The sequence below is a fragment of the Mytilus californianus genome, unplaced genomic scaffold (genome assembly GCF_021869535.1).
Source record: "Mytilus californianus isolate M0D057914Y unplaced genomic scaffold, xbMytCali1.0.p SCAF_2, whole genome shotgun sequence".
NCBI classification, from domain to species: domain Eukaryota; kingdom Metazoa; phylum Mollusca; class Bivalvia; order Mytilida; family Mytilidae; genus Mytilus; species Mytilus californianus.
The window spans coordinates 23364238-23388711 of NW_026262668.1; the positions used below are offsets into that span (position 1 = coordinate 23364238).

At 32.6% G+C, this 24474-nt stretch overlaps 1 protein-coding gene across 1 annotated transcript in view; it reads right to left on the reverse strand.

Annotated features, from left to right (window-relative positions):
* The window catches only part of LOC127729509 (uncharacterized), a 186925-nt gene that overhangs the window by 131958 nt on the left and 30493 nt on the right, over window positions 1-24474 (reverse strand). The window contains exons 7-9 of the mRNA XM_052237342.1: window positions 17704-17760; window positions 7757-7813; window positions 2280-2543 (exon numbers count right to left, since the gene is read on the reverse strand). Of these exons, the coding sequence (XP_052093302.1) occupies window positions 2280-2543; window positions 7757-7813; window positions 17704-17760 (378 nt within the window). The remainder of the gene's footprint in view (window positions 1-2279; window positions 2544-7756; window positions 7814-17703; window positions 17761-24474) is intronic.

Sequence of the window (24474 nt, forward strand, 5' to 3'; positions counted from 1 at the left end):
GCTATTACACGACTGTCCCAGGTAAGGGGGAGGGTTGAGCGCTCACAAACATGTTTAACCCCCCACATTCTTAATGTGCCTGTCCCAAGTCAGGAGCCTATGGTTCAGTGGTTGTCTTTGGTTCATGTCTGTCATATTTGTTTTTCATTAATTGTTTTGTTATAAGTTAGGCCGTTAGTTTTCTCAATTGAATTGTTTTATATTTGTCATGTCGGGGCCTTTTATAGCCAATTATACGGTATGAGTTTTACTCATTGTTGAAAGTCGTATGGTTGCCCAAAATTGCTTACATCCACTTTATTTGAACTTTGATGGATAGTTGTCTCATTGGCAATCATACCTCATCTCCTTATTTTCTTATTAATCTTTGTATTACTGGTAAATTATTAAAAAGGGATTTCGTAACCACTAATTAAGACCTTTACTAAATTCTTCCATAAATACAAAGATTTGGTTTGGAAATTTGGCTATACCTGTAGAAAACTTATTTCAAACAGGATAGCACATCTAATTTTTTATGGAAATGTTGTTTAGAGAGCACAGAATACTAGATAGGATCAGGGTAAGCTTATCAATTTTTTAAAACTTATTCTAAAAGGCTAATTATTCAACATTGTAATAAGATCTTCGAATTTTGTTTTTATTGGTATAAATATTGATTTTGTTATCAGTAAATCAAAATCAAACTAAATATTTTTTTTATATACATTCAAGGCTCTACAATCTGTCAATACCTGTATTTTGGCTTTGCATAAGGTCATGTTTTTCTCTGACTATTAATGACGTCTTTACACAAAATCTATTGGATGTTGGATGTGTACTGATTGATATGTTGGTCTAATATGCTTGATTTTTTTATTAGTAATTATTGGATTTTAACTAGCTGTCAGTTACTGCAAGTATTCTCAGATCTGTACTTAGTGTCTTTTTTGTTGTGGGGATGTATAAATACCCTGCCATGTCGAGTTTGTGTTTTTGTTAGATGTTATTCTACTTTGTATCAATCTAATGAGTTAATCCCTTTTCAACCGATTTTTATATTTTGTTCTTATGTTGTACTATCACACCACTATCCTAGTTTAGAGTGAGGGTTTGGCGCAAACAAACTAGTTTAACCCAGCCACATTCTGTATGTAGAAACCAGAAATTCCTAGTTTTTTTACCCCTTTTTGTTCCTAATTCCTAAACTTTTTGGGTAATAACCCCAAAATCAATCCCAACTTTTCTTTTGAGGTATGGAACCTTGTGGTTCAATTTCATAGAGATCCATACACTTATACACAAGTTATTGTCCTGAAACAAGAAAAATTCTTGTTTTTTGCCCCTTTTTGGCCCCTCATACAAAAACATTTAGACAATAACTCCTAAAATCCATCCTAACCCTCCTTTTGTGGTATGGAATCTTTTGATACAATTTCATAGCAATCCATACGCTGATTCTCAAGTTATTGTCTGGAAACAATAATGCTGACGTCATAACATTATACGACTGCAAAAACTTTCAGTCGTATTAGAATAACCAACAATATCATGGATATAATCCCTGATACGGTAAAGTGAAAATTTTTCCAAAAGGTTGTATTTTTGCTGATTTACCAATTGAGATAAAAATTGCCAAAATGTCTCTTCACATAAATGATCTTTACGGGAGATAATCATAAAGGACAAGAAAATAAATCTGCGTTACTATGAAAGGGAGATCACTGACTTTAAAAATGCCTGTATGTTCAAATAACAGAATTACAAATGTTAATATGTAATCAGTTGTTGTCGTTGGTTCCTGTCTTTCATATTTGTTTTGTTATAAATTAGACCGCTAGTTTTCTCATTTTTCTTAAAGTAAATTGTTTCGTTATAAATTAGGCCGTTAGTTTTCTCAATTGAATTGTTTCATATTTTTCATGTCAGGGCCTTTTATAGACTTTTATTGGCAATCATGTCACATACCCTTATTTTTATATAAAAGAGTAAAATGCAAACGTGCAAACTGGTTTGGCAATTGAAATTACAAATTAAAACTTCACAAAAATAAACCCCTTTATAGCATAATCGTGATATATCTATATACACATTGTGTGGAACTCGACATCTTTTATGGACACTTCGTTGTCTGTTGTTGAAAAATGTATGTTGACCTTTTATCTACTTTTTTTTTTTTGGGGGGGGGGGGAGAGGGATTGCCAGGGTGATTTCTAAATATCTGTTTACTGAAAACCTCAATTCAATTTATCCACAAATTAAAATGAGAGTTTCTATCTGTAATTGTTGTCATTACTTACTGAAAACATTAAGCTCTGCTTTTGAAAGTTTCTCCTTAAATTTGATTGTGTAGTGACCTCTGTCCATCATTTGCACTTTTTCAATTTTGAGTATGTATATATGGTTTTCTTTCAATTCTTTAAATCTCTCGTCTCCTAAAGAAGAAATTGCATGATCCCCTTTGCACCATTTAACTTCAGTTGCTTCTTTGGTAACTTCACATGTAAATATGACATCTTCATGCTCAAAACATGTAACATCTTTCAAGTCAGCAACTATTTCAACTGAAAAAATGATGATATTAGCATTGGCAATTATTTGTCTATTGCTAATATATAACTTCCACTTCAAAGTTTTGTGGTAAAGTTAATGGCTGTCATAACTATCCATAATTCTCAGTGGTGGATATACGAATACTTTTATTGGTTTCTTATACAATATTACAGGATTAAGATCGATTAACAAGTGAAATCTTCTGATGAAAAAAGAAATTACCAACCAAAACGGGTATTTCAAGAATATGTACAAATAGATGTTTAGGCTACACCAATTTGATTAATAGTTCTTCAGATTTTCCTGCTCCTGTTTTGGAGAAAATGACTTTTCAATAAAAAAAAAAAATTACGGCTTCGGCAAATTTTTTGTCCGCATGCCGCTCCAAAATTAGTTTCTACATGAAATTTTTATTTTTCACATAGACGCTTTTCTGTTGTATATAATGCTATTATAGTTTTAAACGCACATGTGATAAATCAATTAGTAAATAAGGTCAATAAATTGCTTCGCCAAGCGCCGCTCGATACGACCGCAGAGGTCCAACCCTGAACAATTTGGGCGAAAATGGACACAATATTCGCGCTTGATACAGGGTCTGTATTTGGATTGTAATTAAATATTTGACACAAAATAGGTTTCTGACACAGAATAACTGTAGGAGTCAAAGAACTTAGAATTGGTTATATGATTTGAATTTATATTCAATTTTTTGCTTTTGTGCAATACACTATGCTGTTGCGAGTTTACCCCCCCCTCCCCTCCTTTTTTTTCACCTCGAACCCCCCCCCCCCCCCCCCCATTTTTCTCCAAAAAAAAAAAATTCTTTCCCTCAAGATATGGTCATAATTTCAATTCAAATTTCCCATAGAGTTTGCAACCATAATTACCCATTTAAATACATAATAAATAATCATGGCTAAAATTAAATATTCCTTAATCAGCATTTTTAAATATTAACTTTTAAAAATAAATTGACATTTACTCAAGTTATTGTCCGGAAACCAAAGCTGACGACGACGACGTGATACCAATATATGACCGCAAAATTTTTGTAGTCGTATAAAAATCGGGATGCCAACATGCAGTTTTGTCAGCTCATTGCCGTGGACAAGTAGCTATAGAACACACTGTTATTTGAAATGCTTCTCGTTTTACCTTTAAAAACTGTTCTAGGATGCAAAAATTAAAAATCTTTCGTTTGATGACCACAAACACATCAATATTTGTTAGAACCATCGTCACCCCAGATCCTTGTTTCAACAGGCATAGACTAATCTATCTTTTGGATGAAATGAATTGTAAATTCCCATGAACTTTTTAACAAGAGTGCACACTCTGAAATGTTTCGCCTACTATACTGACCATTGATTTTATGTTGATAGTCCTACATATAAAGTTTTACTACAAGTATCACATTAACATTTATGATCCAAGAAAATGAGGTCAAGGTCAGATAAACCAAGCTGGAAATACATGTACACCTTTAATACAATCCCTCCATACACAGAATATAGATGACCTATTGCTTATAGCATAAAAGAAACAGACCAAACCATGGAAATTCTATATTGACCAATGAACCATGAAAATGAAGTCAAGGTCATTTGAACCCTGCCAGACAGACATGTACACATTAAATTTCATTCCAAATATAGTTGACCTATTGCTTAAGGTATCTAAGAAAAAAAGTTAACCAGGAAAACTGAACATTGACCTATCAACCATGAAAATGAGGTAAAGGTCAGATGATACCTGCCAGACAGACATATACACCTTACAATCATTCCATACACCAAATATAGTTGACCTATTGCTTAAAGTGTAAAAAAAACAGACCAAAACACAAAAACTTAACATAAGCAATAAACCATGAAAATGAGGTCAAGGTCCAATAAAACCTGCCAGACTGACATGCTCATCATTAAATATTTCCATACACCAAATATAGTTGACCTACTGCATACATTATTAGGAAAACAGACCAAAACACAAAAACTTAACATTTAGCTATGAACCTTGAAAATGAAGTCAAGGTCAAATAAAACATGCCAGACTGACATGTACATCATAAAATATTTCCATACACCAAATATAGTTGACCTACTGCATACAGTATTAGAAAAATAGACCAAAACACAAAAACCTAACATTGAGCAATGAACTGTGAAAATGAGGTCAAGGTCAAATAAAACTTGCCAGACTGACATGAACATCGTAAAATATTTCCATACACCAAATACAGTTGACCTATTGCATACAGTATTAAAAAAAAAGACCAAAACACAAAAACTAAACTATGACCACTGAACCTTGAAAATGAGGTCAAGGTCAGATGATACCTGCCAGTTGGACATGTACACCTTACTATCATTACATACACCAAATATAGTAGACCTATTGCTTATAGTATCTCAGATATGGACTTTACCACGAAAACTTAACCTTGTTCGCTGATCCATGAAATGAGGTCGAGGTCAAGTCTGTCTGATGGGCATGAGGACCTTGCAAGGTACACACATACTAAATATAGTTATCCTATTACTTATAATAAGAGAGAATTTAACATTCCAAAAAAATCTGAACTTTTTTTTCAAGTAGTCACTGAACCATGAAAATAAGGACAAGGACATTGGACATGTGATTGACGGAAACTTCGTATTATGAGGCATCTATATACAAAGTATGAAGCATCCAGGTCTTCCACCTTCTAAAATAAAAAGCTTTTAAGAAGTTAGCTAACGCCGCCGCCACCGTAGCCGCCGCCGGATCACTATCCCTATGTCGAGCTTTCTGCGACAAAAGTCGCAGGCTCAACAAAAAATCTTAAAAATTTGAAATGGATTGAAATATTTGTATTAATTTTCAATTGAAGATTTCTTTCAATTGCACAATACTGTGCAATTGCATATTTTTTGCTATTGCGCAATACTATGCAACTGAAGATTTCTGGCTATTGGACACTATTGTGCAATTGGATATTTCTTGCTATTCTGCAATACTGTGCAATTGAAGATTTCAGGCTATGGCGCAATACTGTGCAATTGAAGATTTCTTGCCATTGTGCAATATTATGCTATTGCGCAATACTATGCAGTTGAAGATTTCTTGCTATTGCACAATACTATGCAATTGAAGTTTTCCTGCTATTGCGCAATAGTGTGCTGTTGTACAATACTTCATATAATAATTTAAATGTGATGTTTGGTGTGTATCTCCTGCCATATCAGTATTTTTTGCTTTTAAATATAAATCAGAAATAATAAATGCAAAAATGGACAATTTTAAGAAAAAAAAATCCCCCTCCACCGCAAATATTTTTGTAACCCCCTTTTAGTAATTACCCCCAAACTCAATCCCAGCTTTCACTTTGTGGTATGGTACATTGCAGTACACTTTCAGAAAGATCCATGCACTTAAACATAAAATGCTTCACCAAGCGCAGCTGGATACGACCGCAGAGGTCCAACCCTGAACAGTTGGGGCAAAAATGGACACAATATTCGCGCTTGATACAGGTCTGAATTTGGATTGTAATTAAATATTTGACACATAATAGGTTTCTAACACGGAATAAATGTAGTCAAAGAACTTAGAATTGGTTATATGATTTGAATTTATATTCAATTTTTTGCTTTTGTGCAATACACTATGCTGTGCTGTTGCGAATTGACCCCCTCCCACCCCCAACAAAAAAATAAAAAATTTACCCCCCCTTTTTTTTTGCTTTTGTGAAATACACTATGCTGTTGTGTATTGAACCCCCCCAGAAAAAAAATGTTTAACCCCCCCGCCCCTTTTTGGCCCCTTATTCCAGAACGTTTAGGGCAATTACCACCAAACTCAATCCCCGCCATTTGGGATATGGAACCTTGTGGTACAATTTCAGAAAGATCCATACACTTACACACAAGTTATTGTCCGGAAACAACAAAAATGCTCGTTTTTGGCCCCTTTTTGGCCCCTAATTCCTAAACTGGTGGTACCATAACCCCCAAAATCAATCCCAACCTTCCATTTGTGATATTGAACCTTCTGGTAAAATTTCATAGAGATCCATTCACTTGAACTAAAGTTATTGTCCGGAAACCAAATTTGTCTTTGGACGACGACGCAGACGACGACGACATCATACTAATATACGACGCAAAAAAAATTTTTGCTGTCATATAAAAAGGCCAAAACACAAAAATTTAACTTTAACCACTGAACCATGAAAATGAGGTTAAGGTCAGATGACACCTGCCATTCCATACACCAAATATAGAAGACCTATTGCTTATAGTATCTGATATATGGACTTGACCATGAAAACTTAACCATGTTCACTGATCCATGAAATGAGGTCGAGGTCAGATGAAAACAGTGTGAGGGGCATGAGGACCTTGCAAGGTACGCATATATCAAATATAGTTATCCTATTACTCATAATAAGAGAGAAATTAACATTACATAAAATCTGAACTTTTTTTTCAAGTAGTCACTGAACCATGAAAATGAGGTCAAGGACAATGGACATATGACAGACAAAAACTTCATAACATATCGCATCTATATACAAAGTATGAAGCATCCAGGTCTTCTACCTTGGAAAGTATTAAGCTTTTAAGAAGTTAGCTAACGCTGCCGCCGTAGCCGCCGCCGGATCATTATCCCTATGTCGAGCTTTCTGCAACAAAAGTTGCAGGCTCGACAAAAACCTTCTTTCCTCCACAAAAACATGAATGGTCAGTGCCTTATATATATAATCATTAATAAAATGCTATTGTATTTTCAGAAGACCTTCTTTATAACATAATACAGTAAATAATATATGTACATTTTTCTAGTTTCAATTACCATGTATGAGGGAATGAATGGGTTACCATGAATTGGGGGTATGAATGGGGTTTACAGATTACAGAATAATGGTAAAAAATGTAAAGATTAGAACAAAATGTGCCCAAAAAATATAGAAAACAGATTAAAGGTATGATGAAATATAAAGAATAAAGAGAACATTTGGCAGAAAATCAAAGAGTAAAAAGAAGTGGTAAAAAAAATGGAAAGATATAGAAACGAAGAACCCCCTCCCCTTCTACACACATACCATCCCACTACCACCAACCACCATCGCATATATACATATCTAAACAAATATTTAATTTTGGTTTCATTATGGGTGCCCCCGAGACATCAAGGTTCTGGATCCGCCCCTAATTCAAAAATGGCTTAAAATACATACAGTTTGTAAAACAAATATTAAGTCTCTCTACTGTACACAACAGCACCATACATGAAACTGAAACAGAAACAACACATCTCATAAGTATGAAAATAATTGTTGAAAGATTTGGCATATTATTTGACCAAGTCAAGTGCAAATATAGCTAGCTAGCTAACAGTAAAAGTCTGAAATGGTCTATATCATTACTCGACTGTACTGATTTTTACTCAACCAGTCTGAATTGGTCTGAAATTTCCTCGATATTACTCGACTGTAGTCTGAACCATACTTAACAGTCTGAACTTGTTCTCGACCTTTACTCAACCAGTATATTTACCATTTTACAAGTGTCTGAACCATTCTCGACCAAGTCTGAACTATGCTCGACCTAGTCTGAACCATGCTCGATCTAGTCTGAACTATACTCGACCAAGTCTGAACCATACTCGACCAAGTCTTAACCAACCTAGACCTATTACTGCATCTATCTATTGTATTTCATCAATTTAGGAACTATTTTTTAGTTATTTCCCTTGGCTAGAAATTTGAACAACAATTTGAATGTATTTAATATAGCATAAAATATACTAGAAATTTCTACCATTATTCAAATATCTTAAATATTATTCAAAACTTTTTCAATACTTCAGATATATTTTATGGTTACTGAAAAATTATTAACACTAACTTAAGAATGGTAAAAATTTAGTTAGACGGACAGAAAGTCACAGGACAAAAAGTCACAAATAATTTGTTTTTAATTGTTTGAATATATAAGTGAAAGATCTTGAAATAATTACTTTTTATTACATTTATGCATGTTACAGTTAAGGAAATTGTTCATAAGAGTTGATAAATGATGCTAAGGATATATTTCTTGGCACCATGGTCCATGAAGCCATTTAAGTACCAAGAAACTAGACAAATTGTTTTCTTAACAAATATTTTATCATCATTGGCTTTTTTAGAATACATTTTTGTTTACAAAATTGCTTTATATATTATAGTTAAAAAAAAATACAAAAATGTTTTTAAAAATAAGCGTTTTCTTATTTAAAGAAAAATAATCTCGAAAAGAATTGTGACCTTTTGTCCTATGAATTTTTGTTTGTGACCTTTTGTTTGTGACCTTTTGTCTGTGACTTTTTGTCCTGTGACTTTCTGTCCTACATTCTAAATGCATGGTGTCAGTCCAGTTTAGTTAATAACCCAGTTAACACTTTCTTTTTGTATATAATGCTAGCAACTTAATAAATTTACCCTTGTTTTATAAGGTAAACGGACTGAAAGTACCAAATTTGATAGGACAAAAAGTCACAAATAATTTGTTTATAATTGTTTGAATATATAAGAGAAAGATCTTGAAATAATTACTTTTTATTACATTTATTCATGTTACAGTTAAGGAAATTGTTCATAAGCCTTGATGAATGGAGATTATCAAATTTATATCATACTATTGTAAATAAACCATTTTGTAAGACGTTTCGGCCACTGGCGAAGAAAAGGCATTGTGATTTAAGTTTTACAGGATGTTTAAAATTTATAGATCTCTGACCAGGTGTACTATTTTTAATGAGTGTGCCCCAACCAGGAGGAATTACTTAAAGACCTAACTTGACCTATAAAAGTTACCAGGTGGTAAGCAATAAAACCTATATGGGGATGGGAGGAGCTTGTTGTTATCAACATCCTATTTATAAATATACACATCATCTGTTTACAATAATAACACATGGCTGTATCTGAATGATAAATTTTATGTATCTTTGTAACAGAAGTGTACATTTGTAAGTATAATTAAAATTCCACTGAATGATGAAAAATAAAAAGTATGAACAATTTACAGTAAAAACCTACATGAAAATCATAATTAAAAAAATAGAAATACAAAAAATTACAGAAACTATTACACAGTATTAAATTTCTTGTGCTGTGATTATTTCTGATAAATTACAAAAACAAATGTCTTGAAAACTGCAGAAAATGAATTTTATTTGAAATATCACATTTAAAACACTGTTTTTGTTCTACTGTCTATGGTTTCTTTTTGAGTAAATATTTTTCATAAATCTTGACCAAATATTGTCTCTAAATTTGTATGTAGCTCTTTTGTAGTTCTTCTTCCCTTTTTTACTACTTGGCATCCTGTGATTTTGTTTAATTGACACTGAAGTAAAGTCGCTATCAACATTTTCATTCCAGTGAAGTACACTAAGGTTGGCTCGGGCAATGTATTGGCTATCACCGAACGCAATTCTTTTGTTTTGATAAATATTTGTTACATTGTTAAAACTTTCAACATAAAATGTATCCCTACCAAGAACATAATCCTTTGCATATTTGTATACAGTTGCATTAAGTATAACACTTAAAAGAAGTTTTTCAGCAACTGGAGAGGTTATTACAATTCGTGACGGTTCATATTTGGCATCAACCTTACACCGGGCACTCTCATGGCAGTCAGTGTGAATATTCTTATAGTGATCAAGGATATTTAATAAACTCTTCTGCAGTTTCTTTTCATCTTGGTTGCAGTTCTGGATAGCCCAATGCATGTGGGTAGCCACAGGTTCAACCTTGTCCGATAACTGGAATGACCATGTTTTTCCCTCAGAAGATTTAGATCCAGTTGACACCTTCTTTAATGCTGATTTTACAGACTTAACACAATGCCAAAAATCATTCTGAATTTTCCCTTACATATTTGTTTATTGACAAATTCCTGTCATGGCAATGAACATTCACTGTTACATCGTTTTCATGTAAATAGTTGAAGATCTTCTCTGTCCCAAGTCTTTCATGTCTTTGAGATACAGGGTCCATTGTTTTTGTAACATATTCACAACTAATAACTTTATGTGTTTTTTCTCCAATGCAAACAACACTTGTATCTTTTGCATTCTTACGCCAGCCGTGTCTTGCATCTGACATAATGTCTATCTTGCTATCAAGTTCTTCATAAGATGCTATCTCTTGTAAAAGTGCTATGTCAGTTGAATATTTATACTCCTCTTGTATGTGCTGACTGTGAACATTGAAAAATGATGTACGATTTTCATCACTTATAACCCCTATTCCTGATCCTTGTGCAAATCTCTTGTAGACTGCAGGCAATATTCCACTACATGTAATCCCATGATTCACTCTACTATTCACTAAGTAATCCTTTGTTGGCAAATAAGGAGAGGAGGACCAAGAAAATACATGAGGTGTCTCTTTATCATTACATTTTAGGCTTGTTTTGCAAACATGTCCTTTTTTCAACATTTTTGTAGGTTTAAGTTTTTCTTTACAACATCTTGCATGCCAATCAACAACCAATATAAGCCTCTTAAATGAATCTTCTGCAGTCAGAAAAATATGTTGGTTTGTGTCTACTTTCTTTGATCTGATATATGTGGATGGACAGGGTTCCTCTTGAAACTCTTTTGACTGGGTGTTACTTGTATCATTCTCTTCATTCCATTTTTGCAGTAAAGCTTCAATAACCTGCAGGTTTCCCATAGGTTTGTTGTTTTTTTTAGTCAATTCTTGTCTAATTGAAGCAAATTTTTCAAAAATTTCATCCTTCTTTTCCTCAGTACCTGACACTTCAATCCGAAAACACGGAGTTCTTTTTCTAGTTTTTTTCACACTTTCTGACATTTTCAACAAAGATCATTTACAACAATAATTATACAAAATACTGTAAGAAAGACTGATGGTTATTTTATCTGAAATATGGATCAATCTATTTAACTTAAGAAAGGTATATAAGTATTCAAGTCAAATATATATGTAATATATTTTGTTAATCATTTTTGATAAATTTAGGAGATAAACCTTTATGAGCTTTGAAAAAAAAAAATTATGATAAAGAATTTTGCTGTTTTGTTTTTAACTTTAATCTTTATCATTCTTAAAAAATTTCTCACACCCCTATACTAATGTATCAGTTACAGTTTTAGTACTTGCAGATATGTCCATTCCCGCCAAATATCAATGATATGCAAACACAACATGTGTAAAATATCACTGTCATAGGGCATTTTTGAGGTCTTACTTGGGATAAAGAAAATTAAAAATTAAAGATTTTTTGCCACAAATATATCTGATATTTTTTTTTTAATTGTTGATTATTATTTTACCAAAAAGAATGTATATTAACGCTTCCAAGTACTTTTATTAAATCTAATCAAACCGAAATCCTAGTTGTAGATTACACATCCTAGATTTTGGAAGTTCATTTTCATCTTATAAAACATGGAGGGAAACAATGAATGTAGTAATGTCACTTCTGTGTTATCACTCGAAGTAACACAAGAGCAGAGAGATGCAATATATCACTTTTTTGCTCATAATGATTGGGATTTAAAAGAGGCTTATTCTGACAAGAATAAGGTGAACGATTCTGAAAGTAATGAATATTCAGAAAATTATCACATTGAACAGGACCAAGAGTCACCTGAATGTCCATATTGTTTATGTCGCCCATGTATAACAGATGAACAAAATAGACAATTGTGGTGGGAAAATGAAAATTGTGCACCTCATGAAAGAAATTCTTTCTTTAGAAAAGATAAATTCAAACGTTTTTGGACAAACCTTTTTCATAGAGGGGTGTGGAATGACCCAAGATATTTAAGGAGAAAGAGAGACGCACTTAAAAGGGACAGACCAAGGAGAAAATATACGTATCACAGGAGAGATTTAATACCAAAATGTGTCCTTGAATTGGTTAGGAAATGGTTCCCAAATCCGTCATGTCAAGAATATATGGGTCACAAATGGGATTAGTGTTGTGATTATTACATATCTTCCCTATTCTAGTATACATTGGACGTTTCTACCAAATCTAAATGATTTTCACTAAAAGTAAATTACCCAATTTCATATTAATAATATTAACCTGGACAAGTTATTATGAATCAATGGAATTCTTAAAAGTCATTACTGTGAAATGGAATAAAGATTAGATTAAAGCTGTACACATGCAAGATAAGAATTTTTCACTTATCAGCACGTGCATGTGGTATTTATGTAAACAAAAACAAAAAACAGCTGATGCAAGCTCCGCCTTATCTGTCAGTCTGGGAAATTCAAATTTTGAAAATCTGACCACTTGAATTTTTAAACATATCAATATTTCTTATATTTATGGATTTTTTTCAACATAAGTTTGTCAAAATGCAGATAATTTATGTTCCTACTTGGTTTACCATTCCTAAAGGAAACAAAAAATTATTAGTTGAGATATCTGAAAAAATGTTCCTTACACTTCAAAGCTGCAAAGAAAACCTAAGAAGCCATAATATTTTTCATTGGATTCTATTTATTCCCCGAGTCCGGTCTTTAATAGTTTACCCCTGATCAGAAGAACAATTTTAATCATTTTTTAATTTTTTTATCCCTTTTAGAAATTCTTCTCAAATTTAGCCCAACAATGTTAGATCTTCAAATTTGTGTTATCAAATTTTTGTTCTTCCCTCTGCGGGATTCAAACCATTGCTTCTGTGACATTGTGGCAACACCACCTGCACCGTGTCCAGCGCCCTAGACCACACGACCACCTAGGTTACATAAAAATATAGCTTTCGGTGGTCCATGTAATACCTTTCCTCATCGGCTTTATCTAGGGTTGTAACACAGTACATGACGTATAGTGGCAAGTAGATGGTGTACTTTTCAGATCAGCTGAAAAAAATATATATATATATGCCAAATTATAATAAGAATAGATATATTTCTAATATAAGGTTAAACAATTTAAGTGATTTAGTTGTCTGTTGTTAGTTAAGTTAAAAAAGATAGTAATATATCTATTTTATGTAACCATGAAATCTAATGTAGTTTTCATTTAAGAATTTAGGTGAATTAACAAGACTAATTTTTGTTAAAAAAAAAATGGCAAACAAGGATCACCTTAATAAGGTTTTATTACCCTCAGTACAGGTGTGTTTTTCAGTCTTTTTTTTTACCAAGACTCAGACTTAAAAACTAGATAATTTGACTATCTCGATTTGATAAATGTGATAATTATTTTAGAATGTAAAAGTCTGTAAATATTTCTTTACTTTATTGTGGCTGTTGTCATGTCAGATAAAAAGATAGTTATATAAACAGTTGAAATTAGACACAGATGCCCTGCTTGTAAATATGCATGAGTCAACTTCCACATACAGATGCAGGACTCATGTAGTTAAGACTGTTTTGTGGTAATAAGCATTGTGTATAAGTTTCATAACATTTGGTTGAAGCAAACTAAAGTTAGAGATTGGAAACGACAGATTTAGCAAGTTTTATGTTTATAAAGGGGTATAACTCATGAATGGTAAAAGTGACGCCACCCAATTTCAATCTTGATCTGTGTTTTGTGGTAATAAGCATTGTGTATAAGTTTCATAACATTTGGTTTAAGGCAAACTAAAGTTAAAGAACAGAAACAACAGATTTAGCAACTTTTATGTTTATAAAGGGGCACAACTCATGAATAGTAAAAGTGACGCCACCCAATTTCAAACTTGATCTGTGTTTTGTGGAAATAAGCATTGTGTATAAGTTTTATAATATTTGGTTGAGGCGTACTAAAGTTAGAGAACGGAAACCAATTTTTGTGGACAAACGGACAGACGGACATACGGGACGGACATGGGTAACACTTAATGCCCACAACACCTAGCGGCAGGGTCATAAAAATAGGTCGAGAACTGGTCCAGAATGGGTTAAGACTGTTTCAGACTGGTCGAGTAATAGTACAGACTTTTGTCAATGGCTAAGATAAGGTCAAGTACAAATCAGTATAGTCGAGTATGGTTAAGATTGGGGTCAAGTAATATCAAGTAAAATTCAGACCAATTCAGACTGGTCGAGTAATAAATCAGTACAGTTGAGTACAGATATAGGCCATTTCAGTCTTTTACTGGTTTGTAGGATATAGATAAGCAGGAGCATCTTTATCCTGATATGTAAAAGTACTTAGTGGTTTAAGTTGGGGGTTTTTCAGAAAATAATCAACAGTATCTTAGTTTATTTTATGCATACAAAGCGATGGAAATCACTTGTGGAAAGATTGTTAGTGTTGACTACATAATTTCATATCATATTTTCGTTTTCCATGAGGTATGGTGATGGACAAAAAAACTTCATATAATAAAAATAAGTACTGTTGCATACAGCTACATTTCTTTAATAAACTGCTTCGCTGAGTGCAGCTAGATACGCCTGCAGAGGTCCAACTCTGAACAGTTGGGGCAAAAATGGACACAATATTCAAGCTTGATTCAGGTCTGAATTTGGATTGTAATTAAATATTTGACATATTATAGGTTTCTGAATAAATGAAGTCAAAGAACTTGAAATTGGTTATATGAATTGAATTTATATTCAATTAAAGATTTCTTGCTGTTGTGCAATACTTAGTAAATCTGTTGTCAGACTATAAACAAATAAAGTTCAATTAATTCTCAATGTCATATTAGAAATTTATGAAAATAAAAAGGGAGCTTACATCAATAGATATTAACAATTCACCAAAGTTTCATGAGAATTGGTGACAGCATTTTTGAGTTATTGTCCGAAAACTGGAAAATCACCCCTTTTTTTAATGAATAAAACCCCATAACTCAGAAATGTAAAAGGTAAAATTTATAAAATTCTAAAGGGAGCTTACATCAATTCATACAAACAATTCACCAAAGTTTCATAAGAATAACTGAAAGCATTTTTGAGTTTTTGTCCGAAAACTGGAAAATCCCCCCTTTTTTTATGAATAAAACCCTGTAACTAAGAAACGTAAAATCTAAAATTTATAAAAATCGAAAGGGAGCTCATGTCAATAGATATAAACAATTCACCACAATTTCTTGCAAGTTGGTGAAATCATTTTTGAGTTAATGTTCCACATGTTGACAACGGACAGACAGACGGACAACGGTATACCATAATACGTCCCGTAAATAGGCATATAAAAAGATCAGCAAATTTTTCAGTAGAATGAGCTAAATGTGTGTCACCATCAGTTGGTCACTAACTACATATATTTCATTTAAATTGCAATTCTATATTTTCATCAAATCAAGTTCAGTTTCAATTTTACTTTTTTTAAACAGAAGACATTACCATTATATACATAAAATATAGATTTCTCTAAATAAAGTTAATTTTGAACTGGTAGTTGTTCAGTTAACCTTTGACTAAGAATTAAATAGGCTTGAAACTTAGATCTTTGCCTCCCAAAATTTACCTGCAAAATGGTTGTTTTGGAGGACAATTCCATGTTAAAATATGTACTTTTTTTCTGACTCCTAATGATATGTTCCTGATTTTTACTCTGAAAATGATTGGCTGTAGGGTGGCATAGAGTAATTTTCATTCCTATAATCCTGGTATAAAGTGATCTTTCTATTGTCCAAAGATAGAGATATTTTTAATTTTTGAAGCAAATTCTTTGAATATTTAAATTTTAAAATGTTTGCTAATCTTTTTTCTTGACAATCATCATCATTATAAAGATGATGGGTGGAAAAGGATTTTTTTTTCTTCAACAAACAAAGAAGGATTTTTCATTGCAAAAAATACATCTCCTGTATTCATACACCCTATCCAAATACCATATACTATTCAACTAGAGAGGTGATCTAGTGATTACAGATACCCTCCCACCCCCACCCCACCCAGCAGGGACTAAGAGATCATGATTCTGTTTCTGTTGCAGCATTCTGTAAAATTTTATAAGATGTTGTAGTATGTTTCTCATAGTTCAAAGTCAGTGTATATGCATGAAAATTTCCTGAATACCCTCAAATATTCTATATAAATATTATGAAAAAAGTGGAGTGCAATGATGACCATTCAAATAGACCTTACCTAAATTTTGTCTTTTACTTATTTCAATTCAAGTCAGGTGCTCACCTGAATGCTGATGTTAAATCAACAATCTAAACAAACCTCAAGTACATGATACGCCCGTCGTCTATTGTGTGAGGTTTTATGCAATAATCATAAATCGTTTCTGAGATTCGGCGCGACATGTGAAACCCCCCTTTTTTTATAAAAAAATCAATAACTCTAAAATAAAATTTTGAATCATCACCAAAAAGTATACAGATCTTTAGATTAATATAACTAAGAAGTGTGTAAAGTTTTAAGCAATAATCATCAATTGTTTTAGAGATACGGCACGACATGTGAAAAAAAACACCCCCCCCCCCGTTTTAGTTACAAAGTCCCGTAACTCAAAAAGTTTTAATCTTATTTTCACCAAAAAGTATACAGATCGTTTGACCCTCATAAGAAACAACTATGATAAGTTTCATGAAATTTGGATAAGTCGTTCTCAAGTTACGGTGCGACATGTGGACGCCGGACAGATGGACAGACAGACAGGCAGATGGACACCAGACATTTGTATACCATAATACGTCCTGTCAAAGGGCGTATAAAAAAGTAAATTCATATAAAAAAGGAATACAACTCTGGTATAATTCTAAAAGTTTTGGTTATTTATTTTAAATTGTCCTTCAATCAAGAACCATAACTTGCAATAGCTTACACTGGTTTTTTGGGCTAGGTGAGCTAAAAAGACCAAAGTAGCAAGTAATTGACAAAAAAAAAATTCATACTTCAATAAACTGCTCTCAAGTTTATATAAATTCATTTTTTTTTACAGGTCATTGTATCATTATGGGACCTTTAATACAAAGTTATATATAAATTTAAGCATTATTAATATATCTATCATTTAAAAAAAAACCAAATAAATTAATATAAAAATATGTGGCATGATTGCCAATGAGACAACTATCCACCAAAGTTCAAATGAAGTGGATGTAATGCATGCTTTTCGAAGTTTCATACTTTCAACTTTGATAAAAAAAGTAATTTCTCATATGCAGCAAGTTTTTTTTTAATGACAAATAAAGATTTGACTCTATATATATGAAACAATTCTTTTAACTCACAGAATAGAACTATCAAATTATTACCTATCAAAAAGACAAATCCATTTATAATAATGGCTGTGTTAGTTCTGTATGGAAGCACTGAAAAAGAAAATCAAAATATTCCTCTCTAATTTGGAACAAGATCAATTATCATGCATCTAAAGTAACTGAAAACTTTAAAATTACTAATCATCAAACTTTAAAAGGACCAAAATATGCATTAAGATGACAAAGACAACAATTGGAACATATGTACCTAAAGTAGCAATCATAAGGGTCTGAATGAGGTGTCCTTTATTTCTTTATTCTTTAATTCTTTTGGACCATTTTTTTTCTAATCTTCATTTATTTTCCCCTTATTCTCTCTTCTTTATATCTAAGAACCCCATTATTCTCTAGTCTTTAATTTTTTGCCTATTTTTCTCTATTCTTTATTTTGGACCTTTATTCTGCACTTTTTGCCAACAATTCTCTGTTCTGTAAACTCCATCCAGACCCTCAATTATACATGCAATATTATAGAAATAAATAAAATTATGAACAAAAGTTATCATATCAATTTTCTTTTTTGAAAACTTAAAAAATTAATCAAGTTTTACACTACAAAGTAAATAAACCGAACATCTAAAACATCAAATTAATAAAAGAACAGAGTTCCAATGTCCCCCACGTTGCACATATTTTATCCTTCCAATAAGGGCAATAACTAAAGAAGCACTTTTTTTGGTTCTTTAAAACTTTTTATTAATATCTTAGAGAAATGAAGGCTTCAGAGCAAATGCAATGTGATTTCCATTATAATTAATATTTTCAAGGGTATAACGCGTTCAAAATATTTTATCAACACTTATTCTAAAAAAGTGTCAAAGATATTGCTGAAATAAACATATGATATGAGTTTCATAAAAATCTGGCAATAATTGTACTCTTGAGAGCACTGACAATGCAATTTTTCATATAATCAATATTTCCAAGGGGCATAACTCTTTTACAAATAATTGATCGGCACTGATTTTGAACACACCAAAGACATCTGACAATGATGATATAAACCTATAATATAAATTTCATAAAAATCTGGCAAGAATTGTACACATTAGAGCACTCATTGAAGGCAATTTTCTAAATAATTAATATTTCCAAGGGACATAATTCTTCAAAAAAAATAATTGATCGGCACTGATTTTCGAACTCGTCAAAGACATTGCTAATATAAACCTATGATTAAAGTTTCATAAAATTCTGGCAAGAATTGTTCTCATGAGAGCGCTAACAATGCAATTTTCCATATAATTAATGTTTCCAAGGGGCATAACTCTTTTAAAAATTATTGATCGGTACTGATTTTCGAACTCATCCAAGACATTGCTAATATAAACTTATGATATAAGTTTCATAAAAATCTAGCAAGAATTGTACAAATGAGAGCACTAACAATGCAATTTTCCATATAATTAATGTTTCCAAGGGGCATTACTCTTTTAAAAATAATTGATCGGAACTGATTTTCGAACTTGTCCAAGACATTGCTGATATAAACCTTGGATATAAGTTTCATAAAAATCTAGCAAGAATTGTACATGTGAGAGCACTAACAAAACCGGACGGATGGACGGACAGACGCCCGGTATTTCTATGTGCCCTGCAACGCATTGCGCAGGGGACCAAAAAGTGAATACAGGCCTTCATTGTTTTTATCTTACTAAAGTGAATACAACTTCTTACAATGGATCAAACATTCTTTTGTGTTTAAAATAAATTGTACAAAATAGATAATTTCCATTGTCGTAATTTAAATTAGAGTTATTCTCCTTTGCCACCATAACTGAGACAAAATGCACAAATATTTCATTAATCAACCTAATTCAACTTGTTATACTTACTGCTAGTCTTCACAGAAAATTGCTTTCTAAATAATTGTAATCTTTTAGCCATGTTTAATTCATTACAATAAAGTTATGATCTTTCATCAGACTTGCTTGTGCCACTGTTTAAAGGGGCATAAGCTGTTAAATTCAAGTTCACTGATTTGACTCAAAATCTCATATTTTATTTATAACATACTCAAACGTTTATTCAAATTACAATAAAAAGTCCTAAATAAACATTTTACAATGCATGGACACTTTAGAATGTTTTAACATTTCGTGTATATTTTATATATAAAATAGATGCCATCTAATTAACCATAGAGATGATCTCAGAAGAATTTCTTAGGTCATATGACCTGATGTAAACATAACTATAAATATAAATACACAGGCAAGCATGTGCAAACGTATAATGACAATTTTTCTAGGTCTGTTTGATTTCATGTCAATGAATGACAATGATGATGTCATAGATAAAACAAAATATGCAAATCATTGTTTTACCTGTATTTGAATGACTTTTTGTGGGAAAAATCAGTCAATAAAAGGGACACTCATGGTGGCTGCCTTGTTTCACTTTTCAATGTTGACATTCTTTTCTTTTCAATAACTAAACATGCTTATCCCTTGCATAGCCCATCCCAGTTAAGGGTTAAATTGAAGTTGGCATGAATATGGATTCAAATAAGTTGTATTATTGACTTGAAAGCCAAAAATACATCATCAACGTTTTTAAGCTTTTTTTTGACAAATTTGAACATTTTCATTTCTTTACATTATCCAATTTTTAAAAATATGTTTATGTAAAATTGAAACATAATGTTCAAGGTCAAAGGTCGAGGTCATTAGTGATCATTGACCTTTTAATCTTGAAGTAGTCCATATGGTCCATTGATTATTACTGAAGACCCCATGTGTCACTAACTGTTCTCAAGTTATAATGATTTAAACATAAAATTAAAAGAGTTCTAACGTCCCTCCCATAGCACATATTTTATCTGTCCACAGGGGCATAACTCTTTTAATAAAATGCTTCGCTGGGCGCAGCTTGATACGACCGCAGAGGTCGAACCCTGAACAGTTGGGGCAAGTATGGACACAACATTCAAGCTTGATACAGCTCTGAATTTGGATTGTGATTAAATATTTGACACAGCATAGGTTTCTGACACAGAAAGAATGTGGTCTTAGAACTTCAATTTTTTTAATTTACCTATTATGGTCCAATGTCCAAAATCAAAATACATGGTTAGATTCAGCATATCAAAGAACCCCATATATTCAATTTTTGTTGAAATCAAACAAAGTTTAATTTTGGACCCCAACTTGGACAAACTTGAAAACTGGTCCCATAATCAATCAAAGCACGAAAGCGCTGTAAAGGCAGTTAATTACAGGTTGTGTGTATTTTAAGTCCAGTTATATCATTATCTTGCATAGTACAGTGTACTTATCAGAGGTGGCTTTCAGTATTTAAGATTTAGAGTTCTCTAATGATATTGAATAAGTTTTATGAATGTCATATTCTGAGCACTATATGAAGGCGATTGTTCTCACTTGTTTATGAACTAGTGCATTATGTCCAGTTTGTACCTTTTTTATCTGTTTATAGTCAAATTAGTTATCAAAGGTACCAGGATTATAATTTAATACGCCAGACGTGTGTTTCGTCTACATAAGACTCATCAGTGACGTTCAGATCAAAATAGTAACAAAGCCAAACAAGTACAAAGTTGAAGAGCATTGAGGACCCAAAATTCCAAAAAGTTGTGCCAAATACGGCTAAGGAAATCTATTCCTTGGATAAGAAAATCCTTAGTTTTTTCATTGGCAATCATAACACATCTCCTTATTTATATAATGATCTAAATCTTTCTTTATATAAACTTTTGATTTGGTACCATAGAACTATGTAGAGTAAATGTACATTGCAACATGTCAACTCTTTCAACTCCAAGCAAAATTATATTTCCAAGCATAAAGTAATTAATGCATGAAATAAAATGCTCCGCTGGGGCGCAGCTTGATACGACCGCAGAGGTCGAACCCTGAACAGTTGGGGCAAGTATGAACACAACATTCAAGCTTGATTCAGCACTGAATTTGGATTGTAATTAAATATTTGACACAGCATAGGTTTCTGACACAGAATGAAAGTGGTCTAAGATACTTAAAAAAATTTAATTTACCTATTCAAACCATATCATTATTATTTGCTTTTATATATAAATCAGAAATAACCAATTTAAAATGGAAAATTTTAAAGAAAAAAAAGGAAAAAGAATCCCCCCCCCCAAATTTTTTGAACCCCCTTATGATTCATCACCCCAAAACTCAATCCCAGCCTTCCCTTTGTGGTATGGTACCTTGCAGTACAATTTCAGAGAGATCCATACACTTGAACACATGTTATTGTCTGGAAACTAGAAAAATGCTTGTTTTTTGGCCCCTTTTTGGTTCCAAATTCCTAAACGTTTAGGGCAATTACCCCCAAACTCAAACCCAGCTTTCCCTTTGTGATATGGAATCTTGTAGTACAATTTCATAAAGATCCATACACTTACACACAAGTTATTGCCATGAAACTAGAAAAATGCTTGTTTTTTGCCCCTTTTTGGCCCCTAATTCCTAAAATTTGGAGGCAATTACCCCCAAAATCAATCCCAGCATTCCCTTTGTGATATGGAACCATGTGATACAATGTCAGAGAGATCCATAGACTTACACACAAGTTATTGTCATGAAACTAGAAAAATGCATGTTTTTTGCCCCTTTTTGGCCCCTAATTCCTAAAATTTGGAGGCTATTACCCCCAAAATCAATCCCAGCATTCCCTTTGTGGTATGGTACCTTGCAGTACAATTTCAGAGAGATCCATACACTTGAACACAAGTTATTGTCTGGAAACTAAAAAAATGCTTATTTTTGGCCCCTTATTCCTTAACTTTTTGGGCAATTACCCCCAAACTCTATTCCAGCTTTCCCTTTGTGATATGGAACCTTGTAGTACAATTTCATAAAGATCCATACACTTACACACAAGTTATTGCCATGAAACTAGAAAAATGCTTGTTTTTTGCCCCTTTTTGGCCCCTAATTCCTAAAATTTGGAGGCAATTACCCCCAAATTCAATCCCAGCATTCCCTTTGTGATATGGAACCATGTGATACAATGTCAGAGAGATCCATAGACTTGCACACAAGTTATTGTCATGAAACTAGAAAAATGCTTGTTTTTTGCCCCTTTTTGGCCCCTAATTCCTAAAATTTGGAGGCAATTACCCCCAAAAATCAATCCCAGCATTCCCTTTGTGATATGGAACCTTGTGAGATCCATACACTTACACACAAGTTATGTCTGGAAGTTACAAAAATGCTTATTTTTGGCCCCTAATTCCTTAACTGTTGGTACCATAACCCCCAAAATCAATCCCCACTTTCCTTTTGTGGTATTGAACCTTATTTTAAAATTTCATTGAGATCCATTCACTTAAACTAAAGTTAGAGTGCGAAAACGAATGTGTCTTCGGATGACGACGCCGACGCCAACGTCATACCAATATACAACCACAAAATTTTTTTGCGGTCGTATAAAAAGGAGTTCTTAATTAAGAAATAAACTGATTCGCTGAGCGCAGCTGGATACACCCGCAGAGGTACTACCCTGAACAGCTGGGGCAAAAATGGACACAATATTCAAGCTTGATACAGGTCTGAATTTGGATTGTAATTAAATATTTGACATATTATAGTTTCTGAATAAATGTAGTCAATGAACTTGAAATCGGTTATATGAATTGAATTTATATTCAATTAAAGATTTCTTGCTGTTGTGCAATACTTAATAAATCTGTTGCCAGACTATAAACAAATAAAGTTCAATTTCTTCTCAATGTCATATTTGAAATTTATGAAAATCAATACGGAGATTACATCAATAGCTATAAATAATTCACCAAAGTTTCATGTGAACTGCTTAAAGCATTTTTGAGTTGTTGTCCAAAAACTGGAAAATCCCCCCTTTTTTAATGAATAAAACCCCATAACTCAGAAATGTAAAATCTAAAATTTATAAAATTCTAAAGGGAGCTTACGGATTGATAATTTAGTCTTAGATGCAAGATTTTTTTATCAGTTGTTAGTGGCTTTGAACTAGCTGTCAGTAACTGCTAGTACTCTCAGATTTGTACTTAGTGTCTTTTTGTTGTTTGGATGTACAACTACCCGACCACGTCCACTTGTATTTGTATTTATCCATCTGATGAGTTTAGCCTCTTTCAACTGATTTTTATAGTTCTTTCTTATATTGTACTGTTACACCACTGTCCCAGGTTAGGGGGAGGGTTGGGATCCCGCTAACATGTTTAAGCCCGCCACATTCTGTATGTACATGTATGTGCCTGTCCCAAGTCAGGAGCCTATAAAAGTGTAATTCAGTGGTTGTCGTTTGTTTATGTGTTGCATATTTGTTATATTTGTTCATTTTTTTACATAAAATAGGCCGTTAGTTTTCTTGTTTGAATTGTTTTACATTGTCATTTCTGGGCCTTTTATAGCTGACTGTGCGGTATGGGCTTTGCTCATTGTTGAAGGCCGTACTGTGACCTATAGCTGTTAATTTCTGTGTCATTTGGTCTCTTGTGCATGTGTGGAGAGTTGTCTCATTGGCAATCATACCACATCTTCTTTTTTATATTTACATCAACAGATATAAAAAATTCACCAAAGTCAAGGTGAGACAACAAAACTTAGTTGTAAGATCTCTGAAATTTTTTACAGGGTATGAGTTTTTCTCATTGTTGGAGATTGTACGGTGACAGTAACACCTGTAACTGCTTAAACCCATTTCTTATGCACTTTAGTTTGATAAACTCACTGAATATCATACCACATCTCCTTATTTTTATATGCATTACAATTTACATGTGCATGTAATTGTAAA